Source organism: Sturnira hondurensis, unplaced genomic scaffold (genome assembly GCF_014824575.4).
Source record: "Sturnira hondurensis isolate 20B ecotype Veracruz unplaced genomic scaffold, ASM1482457v3 Scaffold0022136, whole genome shotgun sequence".
Lineage (NCBI taxonomy): Eukaryota > Metazoa > Chordata > Mammalia > Chiroptera > Phyllostomidae > Sturnira > Sturnira hondurensis.
Genome location: NW_028094767.1, coordinates 4,924,147 through 4,951,352, shown reverse-complemented (window position 1 = coordinate 4,951,352; position 27,206 = coordinate 4,924,147). Strand labels below are relative to the sequence as shown.

At 39.7% G+C, this 27,206-nt stretch overlaps 1 protein-coding gene across 1 annotated transcript in view; it reads right to left on the bottom strand.

Annotated features, from left to right (window-relative positions):
• The window catches only part of COL9A1 (collagen type IX alpha 1 chain), an 88,836-nt gene extending 84,464 nt beyond the window's left edge, over window positions 1-4,372 (bottom strand). Inside the window, exons 1-4 of the mRNA XM_037034332.1 lie at window positions 4,359-4,372; window positions 3,734-3,810; window positions 2,460-2,537; window positions 2,190-2,322 (exon numbers count right to left, since the gene is read on the bottom strand). Coding sequence (XP_036890227.1) covers window positions 2,190-2,322; window positions 2,460-2,537; window positions 3,734-3,810; window positions 4,359-4,372 — 302 coding nt within the window. The remainder of the gene's footprint in view (window positions 1-2,189; window positions 2,323-2,459; window positions 2,538-3,733; window positions 3,811-4,358) is intronic.
• Between the last annotated feature and the right edge of the window lie 22,834 nt (window positions 4,373-27,206).

The window sequence follows — 27,206 nt, the reverse complement described above, 5'->3', positions numbered from 1 at the left end:
TAGAAATTCCCTTTACACCAAGGCAGTCTACTCCCAGTCTGATCTGAGAGCGATTCCCGGCCCTGTCTGTCTTGCTCCCTGGTTTTTGAAAAAGTAGAACGTGGAGGGTAACTATAGAAGAAAGACTCCACTAAGGAAAAAGGCTTTTGTCTACATACACTCTCCCCCTACAGTCTTCTCCCCTACTTACAGCAAACTAACACCACTGTGTGCCAGGCTCTCTTCAACCCCTCTCCATTGGTTAACACTCACTTCTCATGGAAACTCTTGACACTGAGGGAACGGAAACAATATTCATTTAAGTAACTTGCCCAAGAATGGACTTCATTGCCTATTTGCAACTGCATTTCTCTCAGGCCTTTGGCTCCCCTCTTTCTCTGTGTATGTCTTTCTCCTATCTCCTTCTTTCATTTCTTCTTTTTTTTCATCTTTTAATATGCTTTGCCAGTAAAATAAGAATTTTTAGTGTTTGTGGGGAGCAGAGAGTCAAGAAGATAGAGAACTTCTTGGCCGCAGCCTGTTTAAAAGTATTTAGGGATAACTCTAGGCACTTAGAGAGGAGCAACGAAAAAGATAAAGAGGAGATAGGGGTCTGTGTGAGTCTCTGAATTAAAAGTCAGTGACACTCCAAACAGATTGTACCTTAAACTGTAGAAGAGAAAATTAAGTCAGCATTGGTGGTCTTGTGTGATAATTAATTATTTTATTAAAGAAATTAAAAATAAAGTTTTAAAAGTTTATTTAAGAACACAATTAACACTTCTGTGCATGAAAAAATATATTAGCAAAACAAGTTAATAGCTGTCATTATGCCTTTAGTACTTCCAAATGTGAACGGTTTTCCAGGGTCAGTATCAAACAGTGGGTAGAAGCACAGCCCCTGATGTCCTTCTGCCTGCGTGTCAGTCCTCCCAGCACCTCCCTACCCTGTGACCGTAAGCCTTTTCACTTCAATTTCCTCCTCCATAAAATAAAGATAATAATGTCAGCACCACAGGATTTAATGTTAATTGGGACATTTTTAAAGAATTTATAGAGTGGCCCTGGGTGGTGTGGCTCAGGGCTGGCCTGCAAACCACCAGATCACTGGTTTGATTCCCAGTCAGGGCACATGCCTGGGTTGCAGGCCAGGTCCCCAGTAAGGAGTGAGTGAGGGGCAACCACACATTGATGCATCTCTCCTCTCTTTCTCCCTCCTTTCCCCTCTCTAAAAATAAACAAATAAAATCTTTTTCAAAAAGGATTTATAGAGTGCACTATTATTGTTTTATAAAATACAGTTCGTTCAAAGCGTAAATTTCAGTCTGCAATCTGGTACTATATCAGAATATTCTAAGTTAACAAAATTTTTATTATTATAAACATTTAGAGTCTCTATAATATTCTTTACTATACTAATTAATCATTATTAACCTTTCCACCTTAATTTCTATCAAAACCCTAATTCTCTCATTCATCTACCAAAGGAATCTTAATTCTTTTTTTTTTGCAGTGCCCTAAGATACAATCATAATAGTCACAAATAAGGTATCAGGTGATGACATTGCAGGCCCTAAAGCTCATTTATAACTATGGTGTGACTCAGCACTTACACATACACAAAAGCATCTCAGTAATAATGATTTAAGGGATAAAATAGTTCCAAAGAAAGACATAAATGCAGCCGAGGGCTTTTCAGGATTATTGTCACTACCATTGTTTCTGTTATCTTTGTTTTGGCTTTGCTTTTGCTTGGTTCCAGCCAGGAGCCAAGCCCTGGAGGTGTGGTTGCCTTTCAGCACCAGGAGGCTTGAACAGCACCACTGTGAGTCCCCTGGCCACACCGTGGTTTCTAGTGAAATTTATGCTTAACCTCTGGCACTTTTCACAGAGGGTCCTTTCAGTCACAACCAGACAAATTATAGAAAAACAGAGAGCAGAGTAATAAGAACATGTCCTGAATCAATGTATAATAGTCTCAGCGGTTTTTCTCCCCTTGGAATGAGAAGTAAATCACATCCTGAAAACATGGAGAGCATTCACATATTCAGGCAGTGAGGACAGGTAGGTAAATAAATCCCTTCATCTTTAAATAAAGCTATGATTCAAGAGCCATTGAGCATCAGAAGATTCTCTAACATTGGATAGCTTTTCATTTTTTTAAAGCGCATTTAAAGTATACAGTTAGATTTTTAAAAAATTTATATTACCTGGTTGGAATCCTGAAGTCTACATTATTCCCCAATTTGTAAGCCACTTGCAATGCAGTTGATCCCACTACCCTTTGGATAGCTCTTCTGGACGCTGCTTTATCTACCTGGAACTGAGAAATCAAGTCAAACCCTAGAAAAAGGGAACACAAAATAAAATGTGCACAATGAGATTGGTTTTGTTCCTTTCCACAACCTACCCAAATAAAAGAATGTACCAAATAAGTTTATAGAAAGCATGCATTTTCAATATGATATACTGCTACTCGCCTGGTAAATCATCTTGGCCAATTCTGACTTTTGGACAGAGTTCATTTTCACCATTAGAAATTGCATTGACAGGAAACCCTGCAAAAGAGATCACATCATCCAACCTCATCTGTTTTAGGAATTGTGGGGGATATTTCAATAATGATAAGAGCTGAGAACTTTTGTAAAGCACTATATTATACCATACCCAAATATCTCGCTTATAAGTGGTGTATTTGGCTTTAACTCTATGACTCTATGATTATAATTCATTCATTTTGACTCATCCTGGAAGGGAGGCAAGGCACAAAGGTGCTTTGATAATTTGTGCTGGGAAAATGTTCCTCTTGGGGAAATTAGGAATTTGTTCCTTTTGGAACTCGAGCTGTACAACATGCTGAATACCACCATGTCAGGAGCCTCTCTGGAAAAACTTTTGGTGGTTTGGGCTAGAAAATATTCCTTTAACTCAACAAATTTTAGAATTCCTAAGAGGATCCAGAGCCAGCCTTGAGCCAGTTCAATGACACTGCTGGAGAGGGGTGTTCTTAGGAATCTTTGTCAAATAGAGGAGAGATCTGCTTGTGTCTCAGACTCACTAATCCTGAATAAAATATAGAGAACACATTGAACTTCATAAATTCATTGTAAGAGATTGAATAATGGTCCCAACTAGACTATTGTTAGTATCTTAAAATGGGGAAGAGTAATGAGAAGAAGACCATGAAAAGGATTAAATGCTCAATTTGGTGAGGAATTCGAGAATGAAACTGGCTGCTCCTGACGCAAGTGGAAAATTGTAAGGAAGAGTGTTTTTTTCACCACCGCAGGAAGCCTCTGATAACTATACAACCCTGTGTAGTTATGCCGTGCTGAGATTCACCTGATGGCAGAGACTTCCTAGACCAGAAAAACCATCTCACAGCTACAAAGCTTTGGCTCAGCCATCCCAGGATATCAAACGAACCCACTCTACTCCGGATTAATGGCTTCTCTCCATCCATCCATCCTTTCAACATTAGCAATCACCCTTGGAACCAGGTAGGAGGCACTGTGCTAGGCACGCAAGCACACAGACTGGCTTTCCTGCCAACTGTGATCACTACCGGGACTTCTTTTTCACACCCAGCATTGACCACAGAAAACCAGCCATAAAGTAGTGGGGGCCAGAGCAGCATTGAAGAGAGGGTATGAAGGACCATGGGTGCTTCGCTCAGTCATCACTCAGCTACAGCCCTGCCTCATGCCTTCTGGGAACAAGGGATGTTTCAAAATATAGAAACTGTGGCCCTTACTTGGGCGACGCTTGACAACAGTCGCAGATGTCCAGGGTCCCAGAAAACTGCATACAGAGAAGAAAACTGGAATTTTCCTGAAAGAGAGAGAAGAAAAATGACTCAAATAGGAGTCCCTCCATACGGGGACTACTTTAGTATTTTTAAACATGGTAAAAACCAAATTAATGTAGGTGATCAAATCTCAGTATAGTTTTTTTTAAATTTTGACTTTGAAATCTAGTTGAAAGATTTAATGAATTCTCGCATATTCAGCCCCTACTCTAAACCAATCATTAAGTTGTTGCTTCTGTCTCACTGTCTCCATTTCTACCTAACCCACTGTTTCTCTACCTTAGTTTTTCTGCCCCTCCATTTCTCTCTTTCAGTGATTGTCTCTCCCTCTTTCTCTGTCTCTTTCTGCTATCTGGAATGCTTGGGTTTTTTTGTTTTGTCTCACTTTCTCATCTGTCTCTGTCTCCCCTGTCCCTGTCCCTGTCCCTGTCCCTGTCTCTGTCTCTCTCCTCTCCTCTCATCTCACCTCCCCCCTTACCTCCTTTCATCTTGTCACCTCTCCAAAAATACATACCCTATATTCAGAGCCCCCACTGTCTCTCTGTCATTCTTTCCAGTGTCAAGGTCTTACCAGAAGGTCTTCATTTTCCCAATCGGTTTTCTCTCGTTGCCAATAGTCCCAAAGAAGAAGGGGTTGTAGGGGAGTCAGTGCTCCCCTAAGACCCCCTCACTGTCAGCCCAGGACTGACGAGCTCTGGACCCAGCCCTGGTTCCTCCTGCCCCTGTGAGGGCTAAAAGCAAAGAGAGTGAACCAGAGGCATCTGGTGACACTTTAAGCCAAAGCAGAAGGAAAGGGTGGGGAAACTGGCCCTGTAAGCCCAGGCCTAGACAGGGGTGTGTCCTAAAAGCTAACAAGGTCCCACTGAAGGAGGAATGAGCAAGGTAAAGTTTGCTGAGAAAAAAAAAATCAGGATGTGGAGAAATTCACTAGAAACACCCAGGCGAGCTGCTGCAGGAATACAGTGGGAGCTTTTAGAGCTGCTGTATGAACACAGCGAACCTTTCAGAGGACCGTGGTGAAGAGGGGCTCTCAGGAGGGCAGAGATGTGGGCACTCCTAGGAAGCTTAGTGTCCATCCCACCCGGCTTTGAATCCCCATTTGCTCTGGAGTTTGCTACTTCTATATCCTTGGGCAAGTTGGCTAATCTGTCTGTCACACCTTTGCCTTAACTGAAAATGAGTTGAAAGTAGTTACCTAAAACAATGGTATTGAGAATTAAGCAAGATAGCAAAGCAGAGAACCTAACGCTTGCCTCAGGAGAACAGTCATTATTTCATTATAGCTAACACTTCACTGCGAGCCCCTCTGTGGAAAATGCCTGAAGCCTGATGACATTTAATTCTCACAACATTATGAGGTAAGACTAAACTGTCTCCTAATCTGTAGAGAGAAAACCAGGGCACAGGAAATGAAATAACGTATAACTTGTCCAAAGTCACACAGCTAATTACTCAATTCACATTAGCTCCCTCTTCATGGCTGGAAATTTTGATAAATGCAACGTCAAGCCCTCTCGTTCTTATTTCTTCTTAAATTATAATTACCAAAGCTGAGCAGAATATCTTTGGAAATAAGCAGTATATTATCCTCTATAAACAGGTTGAGAGCAAGTTACAGGGAGCACAGACCTTCACACCTACTTACTCCCTCTCCAGAACCAGAGAGAAAGAGACCCCAGCCACTTAGGACAGCCTGCTTCTGGCTCCATCTTACAGCACGTGAGTGTCCTGTCCCAAAAGAGAGACATTTAGGGTCAGAATCCAATGATCTTAATAAGTTGCTGTATAAAGTAGTTTTGCTTCCTTTAAATTTCTTTAATTTTTAAATTAATTTTATTTTATTTAGTTGCAAAATAAATAGTCTTATTTTTTCTCTTTCTTTTATTTTTACATATTTTTAAAGATTTTATTTATACATTTTTAGATAGAGGAGAAGTGAAGGAGAAAGAGAGGGAGAGAAACATCAATGTGTGGTTGCGTCTCACACACACCCTACTGGGGACCTGGCCCACAACCCAAGCATGTGATCTGACTGGGAATCAAACCATCAATTCTGTGATTCACAGGCCTGCACTCAATCCCCTGAGCTATACTAGCCAGGTCTTTGTTTCTTTTTAAAATATTTACTTCCTCTTCTGCCTCCCTCAGCCCCCCAGAAAGTTTGCCTTGATGAGTGTGAAACAGGCACACTCGAACAGCCATACCATTTCTTCACCGTTCCCTGACTAGTTACAAATGACCGGTGAGTGTCTTGTCTCCACCTGGTGTAGGGACATCCAGTTCCTCACATCATTTGGGGTTTTCTACAAGGCTCTGTCATTCTCCTTCTATCTATCAAAATTATGGCTTCCTAGGGCAGCCATTTTGGCTGAACACAGAATTACAAACCAACAGTAAGAACCTAGCTTATTCTTGTAAGTTGACCACGGCTTATTTATTTAAATGGAGCAGTTTATTAACCCCAAAATATTGAACCTTTAATAGTAGGGCTTCAGAGGAGAAATTTGGCAGCTGGATCCTTCCTGAAATCCTCAAATCACACAAGACAGGCCAGCTCTAGGCCTACAGGAAAAGGGGCATTTTCCAAAGGGACTCTCTTTACTTAAGTTCTTTATTTATAATGCAGATCCTCTAACATTATTTATTCTGGAAAAAAGAAGAGAGACAGATTTCCCTGTGTAATTAAGTGTTTGCGAAAGCCTTTTTGCAAAGCATTGTAGAGATCTCACCCCTAGTTTTGCCCCTCCCACTTTAAAGAATTCTCTATAGCTGGAAGCTGAGGGCAAATGAGGGGGTCTTTTTAATAAAAGGTAAAATAATAGAGAATAAAAGAGGCTTGCTTATGAGTGGTTGGCTTCTTTCCAGCCTGTGACTTTTATTTAAGATGGTGAAGAGCAAACAATAGCACTGTTAAGATAGAATGTAAATCCAAAGAAAACAAGATATTTTTAGCTCCCCCCGACCATATATAAATTTTACTTATATATGCATTTAAGGACAAATTTTTCTCTTTCTTCCACCTACATTTTCTATGAATTATATTTTCTAACATACATTAGCATCTCACAGAGAACATTAAAAACCCCACACCATCCTGGTCTGGGCCATGTTGTACCCTAAAATCATAGGCACATGAGCTTCTTAATTATTAACACTTTACCTAACAGTTCTCTTCTTGAAAAACCATGTGGAAGTGAAATCTGGTCTCTCATATCAGATTGGAAATGCACTAAGACAGCTTGATATTTTAAATGGCTCATATTGTAATTGGAAGTATTTTATACAGAATAATTATGCTTTCACCCCTCTGTAATCATTACCCCCTACCGCACACTGCTCTACATAATGCACACTCTGTTTTTTCCCTTTCTATAAATCTAAAATTTTATTTACTTACAGTTTAAATCAGGGAACATCATCACAAATAATCATTGTTCTTGATCATCAACTTCCTTTGATTTCTTTACTCAGTCACTCAATAAGTGTTCATTGAATCAAACACTTATCATTCAACAAACACTTATCGAATGATATAAGTACCAAGTAAGTTTGAAGAGTTGAGTAGAGAAAAAGCATGAGTAAACACAGCCTTGCCCAGAAGAAGCTCATGGCCCCGTGGGGAAGTCCAATATGAAAATGACCACAACACAGTGAGTGAAAAACCCTGCAGCCTCATTGAGAAAAAGTATGAATTCTGTCCAAAGGCACTGGGAAAATTTTCATAAAGAAGGTAAATCCTAAGAGATGACTAGAAGCCTACAGAGAAAACAAGTGGATATGGCACATCTGAGGCAGTGGAAACAGCAGGAACCATGGCAAAAAGAGAGAAGAGACTATTGGAGGAACGATGAGTTTAGTTCAGGAACTCTTTCATTTGGCAAAAACTGAGATAGTTTCTAATTATTAATATTGGTAAATTATTGGTGACTCCTCCACCACAAGCCCCACAAGAGTTGGCACAGAGATGGGGCAGAGGAAAGCCAGGCCCTGCCCATGGAGTTCACATTCTGGTAGGGAGACCAACACTGAGTACACTGACAAGAATAAACAAGATAGTTTCCATTATGCAACTGTTACATAAAAAATACAGAAAAAAGGGCAATGTTTGCCAGAAAGAGGCAGGGGTAGAAGTGGAGGCTGAGGGATGGAGGTGTTGGGCAAGGGTCCTCCGAGGTAGTAAACTGTGACACAGAAGTTGGGGGACTCAAGAGTTGGAAAATTTTAGTTTAAGGTGAATAGTTGTAAGCCTAGTAAGTAACGTATATCTTAAAGCTTTTGTTTCAGAAACTACAGATAAGGCCCGTCTTGGCTCCTGGGAGAGACGGCTGACCTCCTGGGGCACTGCTAAAGGCCACCACCTAGAGACAAGTGCAGGCATCCGGGCCACTGTGTTCCAGGGAGAGACAGAGGACCACCTTTCCCTGGGAATAGTTAACTGCCCAGGACAAAGAATGTGGCAGTTTCTTTCACCTAATTCTCCTTGAATTTCAAAACCCTTCACCACACCTTGTTTATTCCCTGGTATAAAAATGCTGGCCTGGAAAGAAAATGTAAGATGATTTCTTTAGGGTGTGAACCCACTGTCTTCTCACTTCGCTGGCCCTCTGAATAAGGCTCCCATAAAGATTCAATCCATCACATGAACAAGTATAAAGGACACATGGACAATAACTAAGGGTGGGGGTGGAAATGGGAGGGAGGCGGGGAGCATGGGGCAGGGGGCGGGCAGGGTTGGGAATATAAGACAGAAAGCTGTACTTGAACAAGAATTAAATAAAAAAATTATTAGAAAAAAAAAGATTCAATCCCTGTCTGTGCTTATTGGGTTTGGCACAAGCTCCAGTGTCTTTTCCAGTTTCAAGAGTAGATGAGAATGATGTAGTGGTTCTTACAGGGTAAACGGGAAATGGAGCAAGTGAGGGGCAAGTACAAGTACCTGCTTTTGACTTTGAGCAACTGAGTAGAATGTGATGTTTTCTGAAATAACAAGGCAAAGGAGCATGGGAAGGAAATGAGAAGGGGGTCTTGAATACCTTTGGAGGAGTTTGGACTTTATTCTGTTGTGGAAACGGGAGAAGAGTGTGAGGCCAACAATTACTTCTTTAGATGTGTCTTCCAAAAGATGGCTCTGGTATTGCTCGAGGGATGGGCGGGATAAACTTGACCAATGTGTATGCATACACACAACTGAAACAGGTTTCAGAAGACAATACTTACCCAGGTAAACGTGGTGCACTCTAGTTTCTGTCTTATTCTATTTCATTTTTTAGTGTTGATGACCAACTCAATACATGGATTTTAGTACCAGCTAATGGTACTGAACCTATGGTTTTAAAAACATTGAATTAGAATGCAATAGGCACTAGAAAGGCCAAGAGATATCTTTTCTCTTGTTTCCTGGTATTGGCACAATTGGGATGGACATAAAACTCACAGACTAATGAAACCAGTTCCTTAACTTTAACACGACTATATTGTTTTGAAAGTATTCTTTTGAACTTGCCATAAACGTATAGTATTAATTAACAATGTTATGACTACCATATTTACTGATTTTATAGATTAAAACAGATACTTTAAAAACTAGCTTTCTAATAATATCTAGTTTTAAGCTTTCTTCTGTCTAGCTTGTTCTTAAAAATAAAAGACTCAAAATGCCTGGTGGCACATAACAGTTGTGTGAGGATGCTGCAAATTAGCCGCAGCTAGAGCCTGAAATTTATCATTGAAATCTCCGGCTGAGAAGCTGATTAACAATCAGAGAGTTGCTAAAACTGGGACTCCCACTGCTTCGCATTGGGTTCAGTTTTACTGTAAAGAAATTTCACCACAATCAAAGCTCTATTTTAATCTGCTTATTTGGGTTCTGTGCTTGTAATTGTAGCCTGATCACACATAGCAAGCAAACAGAGGCCCATGATAGTAGCCATTTCTCTCCAAATTCACTCACAAACAAATGTGTCCTCACTGTGGATCATTAAAACCAGAGTGTTTAACACAAAGCACACCCCCACTCCAAACTTTTAACATATTACTTGTGCTTTCTCTAGAATAAGAGCATTTCCATTTTCCCCAGGGAGGAGAGAAATCAATCCCCCTCCATGGCACACTTGCTTCTGGAAGCTGTTGCTACATTTGCTGCTTTGTGAACCTTCAGTAGTTTGTAGCAGCTGGTGCCTGACAGCCTAAGCTTCTTTGGCTTCTTCCAATAAACCTCACATGCTTCTGGTCCATCAGCATGTTTCTCTGCATGATGGAGAGCCTTCCGTTCCAACAGAGCCTCCCAAAGCTGCATTAAAATCACCTGAATGCTTTGTTAAAAACGTGTCACTGGCTCCACCCCAGGAGCTGCTGATTCAGGAAATTGGAATGGGCCTAAGAATCTCCATTTCTAACCAGCTCCCTGGTGCTGCTGACGCTGCTGGTCTTGCTGGTCCTGTGGCTCCCAGGGTGCCTGTTCTCCGCTCCCTCCTACTCCCTCCCTTTTGTTACAACTGATACTGACTTTCGGACTGTAAGTGTTTAATAAGTATTTGCTGAATTAATTTTTGTTATATTTACTGGAGTAACATGGGTTAATAACATTATATAAATTTCAGGTGTACAACTTTGTGATTTGGCACTTGTATACTCTCTTGTGTGCTCACCACCCAAAGTCTGGTCTCTGTCCCTCCCCACGTACTTGACTCCCTTTACGCTCTCCGTTCTCCCCCACACTCCTACTCCAGTAACCACCATGCTCTGGGCTCTGTCTATGAATTTGTTTGGTTTGCTCATTTGTTGCTTTTTGTTGAAAACTTTAAAATAATTATCAGTTGCACCCACAAGAACTGCTGGGAACTTTTGTGCTCATTAAAAATTGCACTCATTTTTTTATGGAATATGTATTAAGAAATTTACTTGACAAAAACCCAAGGCTTTCCTTCTGCACTATTATCATTTATCAACCAAATATAAACAGTTTTCCTGAATTTCATGTTACCATTTGTCAGTAAAATAGAAAGAGATCCTTGATTCTATAATCACTCTTTCTCTTTTGTGAAAGAACCCTTAAATAAATGTTGTTTCCTGTTGCATACTATGAAATTCTACATGCGTTCAGCAGCTTTCACGCTCTGCGAAATGTTTTGTCTACACTAGGTGGCAGTGCAATCCTAATATTTGAAACGTAAGCAAAGAAATCAGATTAGAATTTGATTTCCAGTCTATAGGTACGTAGCTTTGATTTTAAGGTAACTATCCCATTCTTGGTTGTTTTCTATATACAAATATATACACACACAATATATATATATATACATATATATATATAAAATTTATATAGAAATTTCTATGTATATGGAAATTTTAGGGATACTTGCAACGCAGGAATGGGCTCTAGAGCCAGATTGCTTAAGTTCAAATCTCAGCACCACCACTTTTTAGATGGGAGAACCTGGGGAGATAATAAACCTCTCTTGACTCAGTTTTCTCACCTGTAAATATGAGTAATAAAAGTACCCATGTTGCCCCAATTGGTGTGGCTCAATGAATTGAGCACTGACCTGTGAACCAAAAGGTTGTTGGTTTAATTCCTGGTCAGGGCACATGCCAGGGTTATGGGCCAGGTCCCCAGCTGGGAGCACGTGAGAGGCAACCAATCAATGTTTCTTTCACACATTGATGTTTTTCTCACTCTCTTTCTCCCTCCATTCCCCCTTTTTAAAAATAAATCAATAAATAAAATCTTTCTTAAAGGACGCATGCTATATAGGTATATATTATGAAAATTAAACTAAAGTTTAAAATGATGCCTGGAACTCAGTAAATTTTAGCTACAATTGTTCTTGTTATAACTCTGTCTCCTCTACTCAGTTATCCCACTCAGCCCCACTCTGCTCCAGTAAATGGTTGTTAATTTAGATCTTCTTAGTAAAGAATGTGGTGGTGCCAGAAGCTCAAACCTCTTTGACAATATATTTGACTAGAAAAACTAGTTTTTGACTAGAAAAACTCACAGATATCAAAGTCAGTCAATTAAAAACCCCTCCTCCCTTTAATATTCAGATCTTTAATTGTTTGCTACATTTTTTAAATAATTGTTGTTCAACTACAGTTGTCTCCATTTTCCCCCACCTCCCCCCCACCCCCAGTCACCCCCACCTCCCACCCTCCATCCCACCCGCCTATGGCTTTGTCCATGTGTCCTTTATACATGTTCCTTGAGAACCCTTCCTCCTTTTCTCCCATTATCCCCTACCACTTACCCTCTGGTTACTGTCAGTTTGTTCTTCATTTCAATGTCTCTGGTTATATTTTGCTTGTTTGTTCATTTTGTTGATTAGGTTACACTTCGAGGTGAGATCACGTGGTATTTGTTTTTCACCATCCGGCTTATTTCACCTAGCATAATGCTCTCTGGTTTTGTCCAAGCTGTTGCAAAGAGTAGGAGCTCCTTCCTTCTCTCTGCTGCGTAGTAAATTACCAGTTTTTTGATCCTCTCATTTACTGATGGCACTTAGGTTGCTTCCAGCACTTGCCTATTGTAAATTGTGCTGCTATGAACGTTGGGGTGTATAGGTTCTTTTGAGTTGGTGTTTCAGAATTCTTAGGGTACAGTCCCATCAATGGAATTGCCAGGTCAAAAGGCAGTTCTGTTTTTAGTTTTCTGAGGAAATTTCATACTGTTTTCCACAGTGGCTGCACCAGTCTGCATTCCCACCACCAGTGTACTAGGGCTCCCTTTTCTCCACAACCTGGCCAGCACTTGTTTGTTGATGTGTTTATGATGGTCATTCTCACCTGTGTGAGATGATATCTCATTGTGGTTTTAATCTGCATCTCTCTGATGGCTAGTGATGCTGAGCATTCTTCATATGTCTCTGGGCCCTCTGTATGCCCCCATTGGAGAGGTGTCTGTTTCCTACACTTTTGATTCTTCCTCCTACAAAACTGTTCTTCACCAACCCTCTAAGTTCACTTCAGCATCAATGAGAACTTTTCTGTCATAATATGCTGTGGTTTTTCAGAATGCATACCATCGTAATCTCTTCCGTACGTCACAACAATCCAACAAGATTGTTGTGACCATTTTGTTTGCCTAGTGGAGAAACCTAGGCAAACAGGAAAGAGAACTATGTAAGTCCTTGGTAACTTGGACTATACAAGTCATGGTAACTTGTTGACAAAAAATGTTCCCCAATTTATTATTGACTAAACCTTGAACTGATGCAAAGAAAAGACAACTCCACTAATCACTATATATTTGCGAAGATAAATATATTTAATTGTTTTCCTCATTTTAGGGTAATATGTAAAGTTATAGAAAAGTATAAAGTATGGACATAGAAAAAAGATCACTCAGTGACATGACTCACCATTAACAACTTAGACTATTTTCTTACAGTCTTTTTCTATGCACAAGGTCTGGTCATACGCTACATAGCTTGACAACTCCTATAAATGCACATCACTTAAAGTACTTCCACATTTTCCTTTCACAACATGTAAGTGTAATCATATAGCACATACAAAGTGGATACCAAAGCCCAGGTGTAAGAACTGTGCCTTGAAGTCAAGATGACAGATTTTAATTATAACTACTGTAACCTGGAAAGAGAAAATAACTCTAGAGAAACATTTGAGTAACTGGGGGAGATGCCAGCAGCTCCTGGTTTTTGAAAGACAGCCTTCTTCTCACTCAAAGCCGTATGGGATTGTAAACTCACCCTGACCGACCAACCACAAAGCAGCAGGGAGGCGTGAGACATTCCAGAGGCACCGGAGGGCAACCGCAGGGGAGGGCTGCCTCCTGCCATTCCTGCCTTTCAAATAGCCCTGAAACCGTGATGAATGCCAGCAATAGCAATAGCAACTGACAAGTGGGCAGGTGATAAAGAGCCTTTGTTCCAAAAGACTGAACTTAGAGGCCCGAAAACTGAAAGGGCTCTCGCATTAGCACGGTCAGTGACTCCAGGCGCGGCTGGTCCAGGGTGGACCAGCAGAGAAGGAAGTGTGGACAGGAAGCACCGAGATGGTGGTAGAGGCTCCAGATCACACTGCTACTGTTATCCCAGTCTGTCCTGGCCAAGGGCTTCGACCAGGCCTTCCAGGACTTTTTCTAGAAGTACAATATAAGGAAGAGATAGGAGAAGGGATATCTCTACTATGCCATTCTACTGCACTTCACACTTAAAATAAATGAATAGGAGTTATCCCCTTTAATCGACACAACTCATTGTTACTGCCATTTTAGAGATGCAGTAAGTGAGGCTTAAAGATGTCAGATGGGGGTTGGGGGGTGGGCCGGGTTGGGAGTAAAAGACAAAAAAACTGTACTTGAACAACAATTAAAATAAATTAAAATTTTTTTAAAAAGATGTCAGATCACTTGCTAAGGGAATCTTAGAAGACAGGCCAAAGCTAAGCGTGTTTGTCTGACACCAGGGCCAGTTTTCTCCCTATAGTGTGTTGTTGCTGAGTGCACACACACACAGTGCTCAGCGTGCTTAAGTACACTTTCCATTTCACTGTGAGCCTAACCCTCCACTGCTTTCTCTTTTTCACACTCCACTAAGCTGAAGAGTTCCTGTAGGAGTTGATTAGTTTTGCCCATTGTACAGGTCACCAACTTGGCGACCAGTGAGCAAGCCGTGTCCAAAGATTAACCTTAGCATTGCTTTTTGTGGTTAAAGGCAGTAGTAAAGGTCATTGCTATATCTTCCTGTGGTTCTATGGTTAGCAAAATATGTTTCAGATTCTAAATTCTCAGCAGTTAAGGACATCAATTATTCATTTTCTTTCTCCTACTTCCTTTATACCTACTGCAGTTATTTTGTGTATTCTTTGAAAGTCAAATGTTCTACCAACACTGTATTTAAAGCACAGCGGTAGGTACTAAGAAAATTCTCAGAGCCAAATAATGCCTTATTTGCCCTCAAAGAAGAAAGACACCCACACCAAGACTGGGAAGCACACTTTGGCCTAAAAGGAATCCCTAGCGAAAATAAGTAGAACCATAAACAAACTGTTCTAGAGACAGACAAACCAAAAGCAATTGATACCATCCAGAGGATCCAAAAGCATTTCACAAAGAAAGTGACATTTTAACTTGACCTTCAGGAATGAATCCTATTTTACAGGCAGAGAAGGGCAGAAAGGGTTACAAGGCAGTTGGAGTAACGAGAACAAAACCCCAAAGGCATTATAATGTATGGAATTAATTAATTATGCTAAAGGTGTGAATTAACTTTTTGAAAATATTATTTGTACGTCATTGTTAACTCAAGGGTTGAGAAAATTAATATTGTTAAAGTACATTTAGTAAATAAACAATGGGTACAGCAATGTTTACAATTATCTTATATTAGGCTGCCTATCACATTAATATTTTGTCACTGAAAAAAATCAGCAATGTATTTGCTATAGTGGTAAATGTAAATAACAGCTTTAGTTATAGAGGGGCAAGTTCTAGGAGAACCTTTCTGTTGTCTGCAAAGGATTCTCAGTCTGGGGATTCCATCAAGATGTAAGAAACACCAGGTGTCCCTGATACCAGCAGCAAGCCCAAAAGAGGCAAGATGTCTTCACTAGCACATAACAAGTTATTTGCTACCACTTAAATTACAATTCAATTTTTGTAGTAATTCATACTAATAGCAGGCTACTAAGCTTACCTAAAGTCAGGAGCTAGGAAGGGTCAATGGCACAAATCATTAGCAATGCTTTCATTTCCTTGGGAGAAAGCTGGCCAGTAAATAAAGATAATGTTGCTTAAAAAAATAAAGGTTCAAGGGAATTCTGGTTACATACTAAGCGATAGCTTTGGAATGCAAGACGAAAGCCACAAAGCCAAGAATAGGAGATGGGTTACGTGCAGGAAAAAAAAAAGATTTGAAATTGAAGTTGCTCTGAACAGTGAAATGAGCTCTCAAGTAGAGCTCAAAAGGGAGCCAGGGAGAAATGCAGTGTGTAGCTACAGCAACGCAAATGGAAATCAGCATGCCCGTGGTGTATTTCCTAAGACCTATTCAGTCAAGTAGAACAAAATAGTAAAGAAGCCATAAAAGTCTAAAGGGCCTAGAATTATTGGCCTCGCCAAGCATAACTGGCCACACAGCGGGGGTTTCAGAAGTAGATGTAGAGAATTGTAGCCCCACAAGGCTTTCATCACTGTCGATGTTCTTTTAAGCTTTGTTATCCGACGGAGCAGAGTGGAAAGCCAGGAGAATGTATAAAATGTTATTACAAGAATCGCAGGAGTAACCAGTAGAAATCTGTCTCTTGGTACAATAGTAGGAAATGTCATTTGGCTACATATTTGTACCATAATAAAGCTGTCCATAAATGTACACTATAAACACAGGAGGCAAGAAATAAACAACTTTGATGTTATATCCAGAGGATAAATGACAGACCCTTGGTGCAGTATTATGAGCAGTTATTTAAAAAGAAAAAAAACCCCACTAAGTTAGTGAACCTTCATTGGATTATAAATCACCATAAAGAGACTTATTTAAGAAATTGGAAGATTATAAAAAAGCCTCAGGGTTTTGCTATGTGGCAGCAGAACCCACCAAACCCATTTCTGCTGTTCTGTGTCCAGTTACACTGATGACAAATTCAACTGTGATTGTGTGGTTGTAATTCATGTGCTTCCTTTAAAAACAAACGCTTTCTGCCAAACCTCAGTGCTGCTATTTTCTCGAATGAGGAATAGTGAAACCAGTTCAAATGCAGGACTTTCCTCTTCGTGTACTCTATCTTCATGAACTATATCATTCCTCTCTGTTTATCATCCTGCATGCCTTCTCATGGCGTACTTCCAAGCCCTTCTCAGCCAGCCCCCTCTCCTCCACAAAGCTCCCCCTGTACCTCCAGCCAGCTTCTCCATTCTAACCACTCATAGGAAAAGCTACTTACATGAAATGGTGTTACATTTAGTTTCATAGATGGTAGAGTACAGGAGAGAAAGCAGGGGCATCTCAGAGCAGAAGACTTGGCCTTGAGACCGTCCTGGTTCCACCAGTGTGTGCCCTTCACTTATCAGTCTTGTAACAGCCCTGAGCCTGCTCCCTTTCCTGCCCAATGGGGACTTCCCTTAGACCGTCACTGTGAAACTCAAGGGGCTAATCCACGCGGGAAAACTTTGTTGTAACATATAAAGTACTCTACAAAGGTAATTATTATTTTGGAAATATTTAGAGAGTACCTATTACATGCAGGACACAGTTTTAAACACTGTATAGTAATCACAACTGAAGAAGGCAAATTCTTAACTCTCAAAGACTTTATAAAGGGAATAGTCAAAGAACACGTATGAATGACCCAAGGACATACACAGTGGTGTGGAGGTTGCCTAGGGCAGGGGGTGGGCTGGGTAGAGAAGGGCAAAGGGGACAAAAATAGGGACAACTGTAATAGAATAAACAATAAAATATAATTACAATATAGTAGAAAAGTGAAGACATATACTGTCGTGCTTAAAACACGGGGTAGTAAATAACAAGTTCCTTAAGCAATACCCAGGACTACAACTCAGTTTGACAAACATCCATAAAACAGGCTTTGAGACACAAAGGTACACTTGGTCACTGTCACCTGTCCAGCAGGAAGGACAGACACACAACAACAATGTCAATACAAGGCAGATGATGATAAATGCAGAAATGAATTAGGTCTGTGTAAATAGACACACAGAAAGGCTTAGGCCTGGATGCTCAAGAAAAAAATTTGACAGGAGATGTCACAGCTTAGAATCTATTTTTTTAAAGACTGAGTTTATATTAGAAAGAAAAAGAAAAAGGTGAAAAGGACCAAATCTGGTTTTGGATTAACCAGCACTGTAAGGCTAATGGATGGTGGGAGGAAGTGGAGGTGAGCATGGAGATTCAGCTGAGCTGGGTAGGCACCCAGGAAGAGCTGGATGGTAAGGCCAGCAACCTCGGCAAGGCTTCCACAGCACTAATCACAATGGGGAGAGAATGTGTCCACAGAGAGCGGGAAGCCCAGGAATGGGAAAGGCTGAGAGAGCAGTTAAAGTCAGGATTGAGCAAAAGATTTTTTTCTTTATTTGTTTTAAAATAACAATTGTATGATGTTTACTCCATGCTACTGTTCTAAGCATTTTACCTACCTTAACTCATTCCATCACACAGCAGTCACAAGTGGCAGGTTACTCCCACTGCAGTGACGAGGAAGGAGGAACTGAGATGGGGAGAGCTGACCACGTGTGTGGGCTGGGGAAAAGGAAGCAGAGCAGATAGAGAAACTGACGGAGGATGCTATTGGAACTCAGTGGAGGAAGAGCTCAGGAATTAGGGGTGATAATTGTTTCTCTTTCTCCTGTTTTTTTAAATCCTAACTTCTCTGCAATAGGCATTATCAGCTTTATAGTCAGAAAACTAAACAATTTATAAACAGGCAATCACTTTAGTGATTTATCTTGTCTTTTAATTATTCTTTATTTCTTTTATATGAAAATAAGCTTTACTACAAGAGAGTTATCTCCTAGCTCCTGTTCGTTTTACAGGAAACAAAATTAAATCAAACCAAACCCAGGCTCTTGATAATATTACCTCAATTTAATTTTCTGTATACTAACTACCCTATATTATAGTCCTTAAGTACTTTTAGGGTCTGCTTTTAATTATTTTTCTATATATCACTAGGCTGAGAAAAGATCAAAATTCAAAGTTGAAGTACATTTTCTACTGAATATGTATCACTTTTGCATCATTGTAAAGTCAAAAATCCTAAGTTGAACTTTGTTAAGTAGGGAAACTTCTGTGTTTCTTAAATCCCATCTCCAACCCCATCCTCCCAACTTCTGCCCTCATCCCCAGTGATTTTAAAATGCAGCCAGGTTGAGAACCGCTGGTGTAAAGCCAGTCCAAACACTAAAAACTTTAGGGATGTTTGAGTGTATATGCATCCTCTTTGGATCTTGAAATACATTCTAGATCTAGTTTCTTTTTTTCAAAACTTTATTTTTATAGTTGACACTATTACAGATGTCCCCATTTCCCCTCTCTTTGCCCATCTTTACTAAGCCCCTGCCCTGCTTCCCTTTGGCCATCACTACATTGTTGTCTGGGTCTGTGGGTTATGCATACATGCTCTTTAGTTAGTCCCTTCACCTTTATTCATCTACTACCCGCTCCACCCTCCCCTTTGACAGCTGTCAGTCTGTTCCGTGTATCCAGGCCTCTGTTTCTATTTTGCTCATCAGCTTGTGTTAGTCATTAGATTCCACATATAATTGAGATCATATGATATTTGCCTTTCTCTGACTGGGCTATTTCATTTGGCATGATCATCTCCAGGTCCATGCATGCTATCACAAAAGGTACGATTTCTTTCTTTTTAAAATTAAGATAAAGATTGTATCTGAGGTTAAAATAAAGTCACCCAATTATCTCTTCTTTTCCTATAAACATGCATATAAATATTAAACTAAAACAGCACTCCCAGGGATGCTCCAGGGACTACCCAAGCAATCTAACTTAGTTATCTTCATACCATCACTAAACTTGCTAATGAGGCAGCAAAGTCATTTGGGAGGGAAAATTATCTTTACATGCTAATAAAATTCTGAGCCAAGAAAACAAAGAAGCATAGACTGTTGAAAGTAATTAGGACAAGACTTAGAACTGTTAAAAAAAATCACCTAGTCAAAGCGATTGTATAACTCTGGCCTTGAACACCAGGATATATGGGGTGCTTTGGAATACAGAAAGCCATTCTTTGCCTCAATTTCTAGTTTGCAAGTATGTAAATAGATCAGTGTTCAAGTGGTCCAAAAACCATATGCTCATATTCAAAACAACAAAAACTTTCACCCTTCTATTACTAGTAAAAGCTGAGGAATTGCACCCCAATGTAGAGGGCATAAACTAAGATGAATCGTGCTTCAGTGTTCTAATAATGAGCTAGCTGCAGCAATGGTCTCCACTCAACAGCTTGGCCTTGTTTGCAGTCACCTTTCATTCCTGGTTGGGTTTATTTTCAGGTTAGGTAAGTGGACTGTAACCCTTTCCTAAAGTGCAAGGACTTTTTCCCTGCAATATGCAATGTGCAGTGAGACATAATTCTCATAACACTCAGTTTGAGTGGTTCTCTGTCTTATAAAACCTCTAGGCTTAAGTTCATGTCACACACACACACACACACACACCCCATCTTTGTAGAGAATTCACATTTCATCCTCAGAAATACATAAGCAAAATAGCTAGGGTTACTAACTCATCCTAGCTCATGCTAGTTTGCCCAATTGAGATGGCTGTTTACCCCCCAAGTAGCCAGAATCAGAATCCAGTCTGGAGGACACTTTACACTATCATACCCGTCTTTCAGGCCAGATGTTCTTTCCTGGTAATAGCAATGGTGTGTGCCAAAGAGGGATGGCGTGATACCACCAGCCACCATGTGAGAAGCACCGCTGTGTTCTGCAAGTGTTATCTGGAATCCTCACAATGGTTGTGGAAGATGATTGTCATTGTCCCCATATTATAATGTAAGGAAATTGAGGCTCTGATAAATTAAGTCACCTGCCCAGGCCTCATTCCTCTATCTGACTTCAAAGTTGCACTTGGTCTATTTCATTCTCTGGCTCTTGCATTCTGAATTTCACCACACATAATAAATTTTAAGAAGACCAACATGGAGAAAATTTTATAAGAGCTAAAGCAAAATCAAGTCATGAAATACAGAGGAAGGATGAAAATAAACAAATTCTGCAATCTATATGAATTCAATCAAATATAAGGCATAAATAAGGTAATCAGCAGCTAACTGATGGGTTACAAATTGTCCAAAGTCAAATGCACAAGATTCTTTAGAACACCCTTTCAACTATTCAAATAAAATACTATGGCCTTAGGAAAAAAATTCTGTTCATGTGTATGAAATACTTTGTTCCTAATTATTTGTCCTCAGAGTGAATAATCATGCCTGATATAAATATGATTTGTTGCTAAAGTATTTGTATTTTGATTTGAATAATCAAATCCTTTGCTTACAAAGGAAAATAAAATCATAAAGATGCTGTTTAAGAACTGTCTTAAAAGGGCAAGAAAAGGTTGATTTACCGTTTAAATCTTAATTATGAGAATTTGTTCTTAGCACATACACAAATCCGAGTTAAATCAGCACATATTTTTGGACCAATGTAATTGTAAGGATATTCCTAAAGCAATTCTTGTCAGCTGTTTCTTACTGGACGTTCTTGTATACAGTACTCGTAATTTGTCCCACATGTCAATCCTGTTGTCTGCCCCCTTACACTAAATCTTTGGGTTAGTGCATACCAAAGGAGATTTCCTTCTATTGGCTACATAAGGAGAAAAGGAATTGATATCTATCAGCGTTCATGAGAGCGAGTCTTGACAATGTGTGACAACTAAGGGCAGAGTCCATTGTGAATCTCTAAAAGCCCAGCAAAGAGGTAGATGTTTTGGTGCTGGCCTTTAGTTGATTTTTTTTAATGTGTGCTCTTACATCACACCATGTTAAAGTTGTTCAACTTCAAAAAATTTCAATACTCCTAAATGTGGTCAGACCGCCAGATTTATAGGCAGCTGAACTAGCAACAAGCCCTCTGATTGTCAAGGTCTCAATTATTTCCAAAGCCTCTAATACTGTGGTTTACTAAACACTGCTGATATCTTGGAAAGCTTAATACAGTGTCTCTAAGGTACCATTTTCTTCCATCTTTTAGATATCTTTAGATATCAGAGAAGTTCAGGATTTAGGACACTTCACAGTTTTCTAGAAAGATCTTCTACTGAGGAAAACCTGGATAGCCTTTATGTAGGCATGTAAGTGAGAGATCACTGAAATATTAATCTCCGTCAAAAATGGACTTAAGTATCTTTGGTTGTATTTTGCTTGCTTGTTTGTTTTGTCGTTTAGCTTCCTGTTAAAGGTGAGATCATATGGTATTTGTCCTTCAACACCTGGCTTATTTCACTAAGCATAATGCTTTCCAGTTCCATCCATGCTGTTGCGAAAGGTAGGAGCTCCTTCTTTCTTTCTGCTGCATAGAATTCCATTGTGTATATGTACCATAGTTTTTTGATCCATTCATTTACTGACAGTCACCTAGGTTTCTTCCAACTCTTGGCTATTGTAAATTGTGCTGCTATGAACATTGGGGTGCATATGTTCTTTGGGATTGGTGTTTTAGGATACAATCCCAGCAGTGGAATTGCTGGGTCAAAAGGCAGGTCCAATTTTAGTTTTCTGAGAAAATTCCATACTGTTTTCCATAATGGTTGTACCAGTCTGCACTCCCACCAACAGTGGACGCGAGTCCCCTTTTCCCCACACCCTCTCCAACATTTGTTGTTTATTGCTTCATTTATGATAGCCATTCTCACCAGTGTAAAGTGGTACCTCATTGTCGTTTTAATTTGCATCTCTCTGATAGAAAGCCATATTGAGCATCTTTCAGAGGAAATAGGGGAGGGATTTAGAGGAACAAATATAAAGGATACGTGGACAACAACTAAGAAGGGTGAAAATAGGAGGGAGGGGGGAGCACGGGGAGGTGGGATAGGATGAGAGTAATAGAAAACTGTACTTGAAAAATAATTAAATAAATTAAAAAAAAATAAAATGACATTTCTATTAAAAAATGGACTTAAGTATTCCTTGGCAGCTTTTACAATACCAACTGGCCATGCTACATTGTAGTAGATGTAATTCAGCCTCTCTGGATTAGATACTCTCTAAGACAGGTGCAGTAGTCCTTAGCAGCAAGGACAACTTCCTTTGAACTTCATGTATAAATTAAAGGGACTCTGCTATGTACTGAATTTTTTTGCCTCTACCCCAAATTCCTATGCTGAAATCCTAATCTTCAATGGGATGATATTAAGAGGTGGGGGCTTTGGGAGGTGACTGAGTCACGAGTGTGGACCCTTTGTGGATGGGATTAGAGGCCTTATAGAAAAGACTCAGAGAGGTCTCTCGCCTCTTCCACCAGGTGAGGACACACAGAGAAAATGATCAGCTATGAACAAGGAATTGGGTTCTCACCAGACACCAAATCTGCTGGTATGCCTTGACATTGCACTTCCCAGCATCCAGAACTGGAACAGATTTCTGTCTTCTGTGAATCACCCTGTCCATAGTAACCTGTTATAGCGGCCCCAGCTGACTAAGAGAGGCTCTCATGGCATCTTAAGCTCATATTCATGAGCAGAAAGACGTAGGCCTGGGAACCCTTCAACCAGCTGATGAGGAACATGAAAGAATCAAGAATGAGAGAGAAAGGTTTACTTCCTTTTACTTTGAATTAGATACTATATGGATTTAGTATAATCTAATAATATTGTCAGATTTTTTAAATTCTCATAACTACTACATCTGCACTGCCAGAGGAAAAATGAAAATATGAAATAAAAGCAAACCAAATTTTATAATTGTAATAAGCTATCAGCTCCTAAAAATCTTAGTGGTTGTACAGTACTTTTTTTTCATTTGGCTTATAAATATGCAAATGTATTCCCTCTTGGGTTATATTCTGCTTCTTTACCAATGGGGGAAAAATAAACATGTAAGCATCACTTAATTCCCGACACTCAAGAAGAACAGATGGACATTCTGAATAGTAATACAAATTAAGTCATATGAGCCTCTAAAATAATTAATGCTTTTGCACAAAAACTCAGTTCAAAGGGTTAAGAGCTCAGCACTGTTTCTAAATTCAAATTCAATGCAAGTCATGTGTAATTATAAATTATAGGTCATGTTTCCTGTTTACCTATGCTCTGCTCTTTTCTACACCAATTGTTATACATTAGTGAGACAAGATTGGGCACAAATGGACAAGTTAATTGCCAAGGCCATTAGAATCCCAGATTTCTGCAGTGTAAATGAAATTGCAAATTAAAACAACTAATTTGTGTATTTTTTAAAAGGTCACATTGTTACGCAGGGAAATGAATGTGACAAGAACAGAAATAACTCTCAAGCTGTTTGTTGAGTGGGAAAGTTGGCTTTTACTGTATTCATTTTGTAGTAGCTTTTACACAAATATCCTCCTCCGCCAAAACACAGACATTGTGTGAAGTTTTAATGGCGTGAAGTAGGGGAGAGGATGATCTGGAAGAAACCTGGATCCAGTGTTTTGAAATTCTCACCAATAGCAAAAAAAGTCAAAACCAGGTTGAAAGCTTCTCAAAGCATCTTGTATATTCTAGCAGCAAGCTATGAGTTATATTTATTTTTTCAACCCTATGCAAGAATATCAAACAGGGAAAAATAAATTTCAATCAAATGCCTCTTTCTTGTTACTTAGAGAGTTTTATTTTATAATTAAAATTCTATTGTTTCCCAGTTGTCACAAATATATCTTCTCCACATCCTGAATATTAGTTGTCTCATAACAATCTCCTAGAAGGGGCTCCTCAAACAGTGGCACACCCAGGTAAACCAAATAATATGTAGAGAGTGGCAGTTCACAGCATCCAAACCTAAGGAAGACGGGAAACCCAGTTCAAAGTAGGCGTCAATGCCCATGCGAGATAGCAGAGGTCACTGATGATAGAAAGTAAGCAATCTAAACAAAACAGCAAATGAGGTTAAAACTAGGCATTATTACTGCCCTGGCCAGGTGGTTTAGCTGGTTGGAGCACCATTCTTACAACAAAAGGCTGCAGGCTTGATCCCTGGTTGGGGTGCATATGGGAGCCAACCCATCAATGTTTCTCTGTCTCTCTCTAAAATCAATAAACATATCCTTGGGTGGAGATTTAAAAACCTAGGCATTATTACTAAATACAAAATCTACTGCAAGCCAATATATTACATTTGACTACAGATCATATGTCTCTACTTTTTATGCTAGAGACCTTGGGAAACAGGGCAGAGAGAGATGCCAAAAACCTAACCAAAGATGTCAAGAGCTCTACTCACCCCAAAACTTCCCCTGCAGTGAGGAGAACACAAGGAAGCTGAAGTCCAATGTTGGTTGGTACCTTAGGCAGTAATAGTATGTTTTAAATTGCTTCATGGCTCAGCTGAGGAGGAGGAAGATCATTTCCAAACCATACTGACTATTGAGAACTGTGAAGGATCTAAAACTTATCATAACTGCAAGCTAAACAGATAAGCTAGCATTCATAGATGCTGGCAAAAGACATGAAATTCCTGGGTAAAGGACAAAGGACAGTTTATTATTCTTAGTTATAAACAGATCATCAGCATCTGTGCCTGTTCCCTGAGCCCCAATTCCTGCAGGGTGATGTGAAGAAGGCCTGGGCATCCCTATATACACAGTGCTACCCACCGCAGCCGTGCTTAGGAAACCCAAACTTTTGTAATAGGCAGAGAGCCTGCCAGGCTTTGTCCTTGATGGAGACATATTCATCATACTGGTGAGTAAATAAACTTGACCTTCCTTCAGAGAGAGATGTTATCTGTGTCCTCCAAGGATGTCTACTATACCAAAGTCTTCGAAAACAAAATCTGGAATAAACACAATTATGTCTCTGCTTATGAGATGTCCAGAAACTTAAGAGACCCATAGGGAATTATTTCTCAACACTATCCAGGTACTAAAACTTCATGCTGAGACATAGCTCCCAGTTCTTTCTTTAAAGATTTCCAATTGCTGTTTATGGCATGTCATAGCACTGTCCTCCTGAGAAACTCCACATTGACCACCCAGCATTATTCCTTGCAAAATGACACAGCACAAGTGTGATATTCACCCTCCTGACTGTTCCAGATACTACAATTCAATCTGGGAAGGACTTGAAAGAGTCAGACTCTGGTCATCTTCCTACTCGCTCTATAAATCTTATTCCAAACCTCATACCACTTATATTCTTCCTACTCCTACTCTAATTACTTGGAAATTATACAATGCCATATTATGTTGCCTCCCAGAGGTGTACCATTAATTATAACTATCTGCTCATTAAGGGGAGGCTGTTTGTTGGACAGTCAAGATGGAATATAACTACACTTTTCCATGTCTTTAATATCAAATTGGCAATTTTGCAAACATTATTTCTTTTCCCTTTTGCTCTCCAGTGGTTTCTCCATATTGAATTCAGTACTTTCCCATCTTGTTTTTGCTCTGATACCTGAACCGCTCACTCCCAGCCTTAGATCTTAGATCCACCTTTGACTCCCATGACTAGCTTACACCCCTTGCCAGGGGACAAGTAACCCCCCAGTGACCCACAAGTAACCCCCCAGTGACCAGTTCTGGCACTCTAGTTCTGCTCTGACAAGGAAGCCTCTCCTCTCAGAGAGCACATATTGGCTACAAAATTAGCTATTTCTAGGGCTGGATAGGACAGCTGACGGGTGAGCGGATAATTGGGTTTGGCCTGTTCTAGCTTTTTTTTCTTTTAATGAGTTTTCTGGGGAGGGAGAGGACCCATCCTGTGCATACACAGTTTTACTTAGTGCTGTTTGGTATAGTCTTTCAGTCTGTAAACCTAATGTGTTGCCAGAGAAACGGGTCTCCATCTGAAATGCATTCAAACAGTTCTGAAGTTATCATTCAGAACACCTTTACTAATTGGAATGAATCCAGCAGGTACCCAGCATGCCGGCATTTAGGCAGTAATCTACATTGTCTTATTTTATTTAATTATTTTATAATGAAATAAAAAGAGAAGAACCCTACTTAGAAATATATGAAAATAGATATTCAAAATAAAAATGTTTCTTTTCAATCATTTTATTTTTGAAACAGCATTAAAATAGAGCAAAGTACACCATTCGGAAAAGACACACCTGTTTCATGCGTCTAAACAGAATACAATGTGAAGGAGGTGACTAAACACAGAATGCACTGAAGGGGAAGTGGTTCACTTAAATAGCATTATTTCCCTTAGCAAAGAAACCTGTACATTTATTTATTGGAAGAATTCCAATTTTTAGAGTAGATTTTTAATACTCTCTTGCACCTCTGTTTCCTTGAAAATATTTCAAACGTTTACTGTTACCAAATGGAGCTGTTAGGAGTTAAGTAGCCCGTGAAAAGGGAGTCATAGATCCAAAATAGAGATCCAAAATTCCCAGAATTTAAGGACAAAGATTAGAAATTTTTCTCCCATGGACTTTGTGACGAAAAGTATAAAAATAAAATCTGATGAGTTATTAGTAATGATGATTAGTTCAGTGTTGGCAATAAAAAAGTGTGTTGGTCCCCAATTTCCTCCAAGTGTCCACACTAAAATCCCAACAGCAAAGCACTAATAGAGTGTACAGGGCACCCTGTCCAATGACAGTTTCTTTGGGGAAGAAGTGCACCGTAATCTGTGCTGTCTGACATGGTAGCCACCGGTCATATATGGCCATTGAGCACTGGCATGTAGCTACTGCAACTAAATAGCTAAACTTTCTAAATGTTGAATTTCAGCCACCATAATGGACAGCACACCTTTATAACTTAATGCTCATGGTTAATACTTAGTCA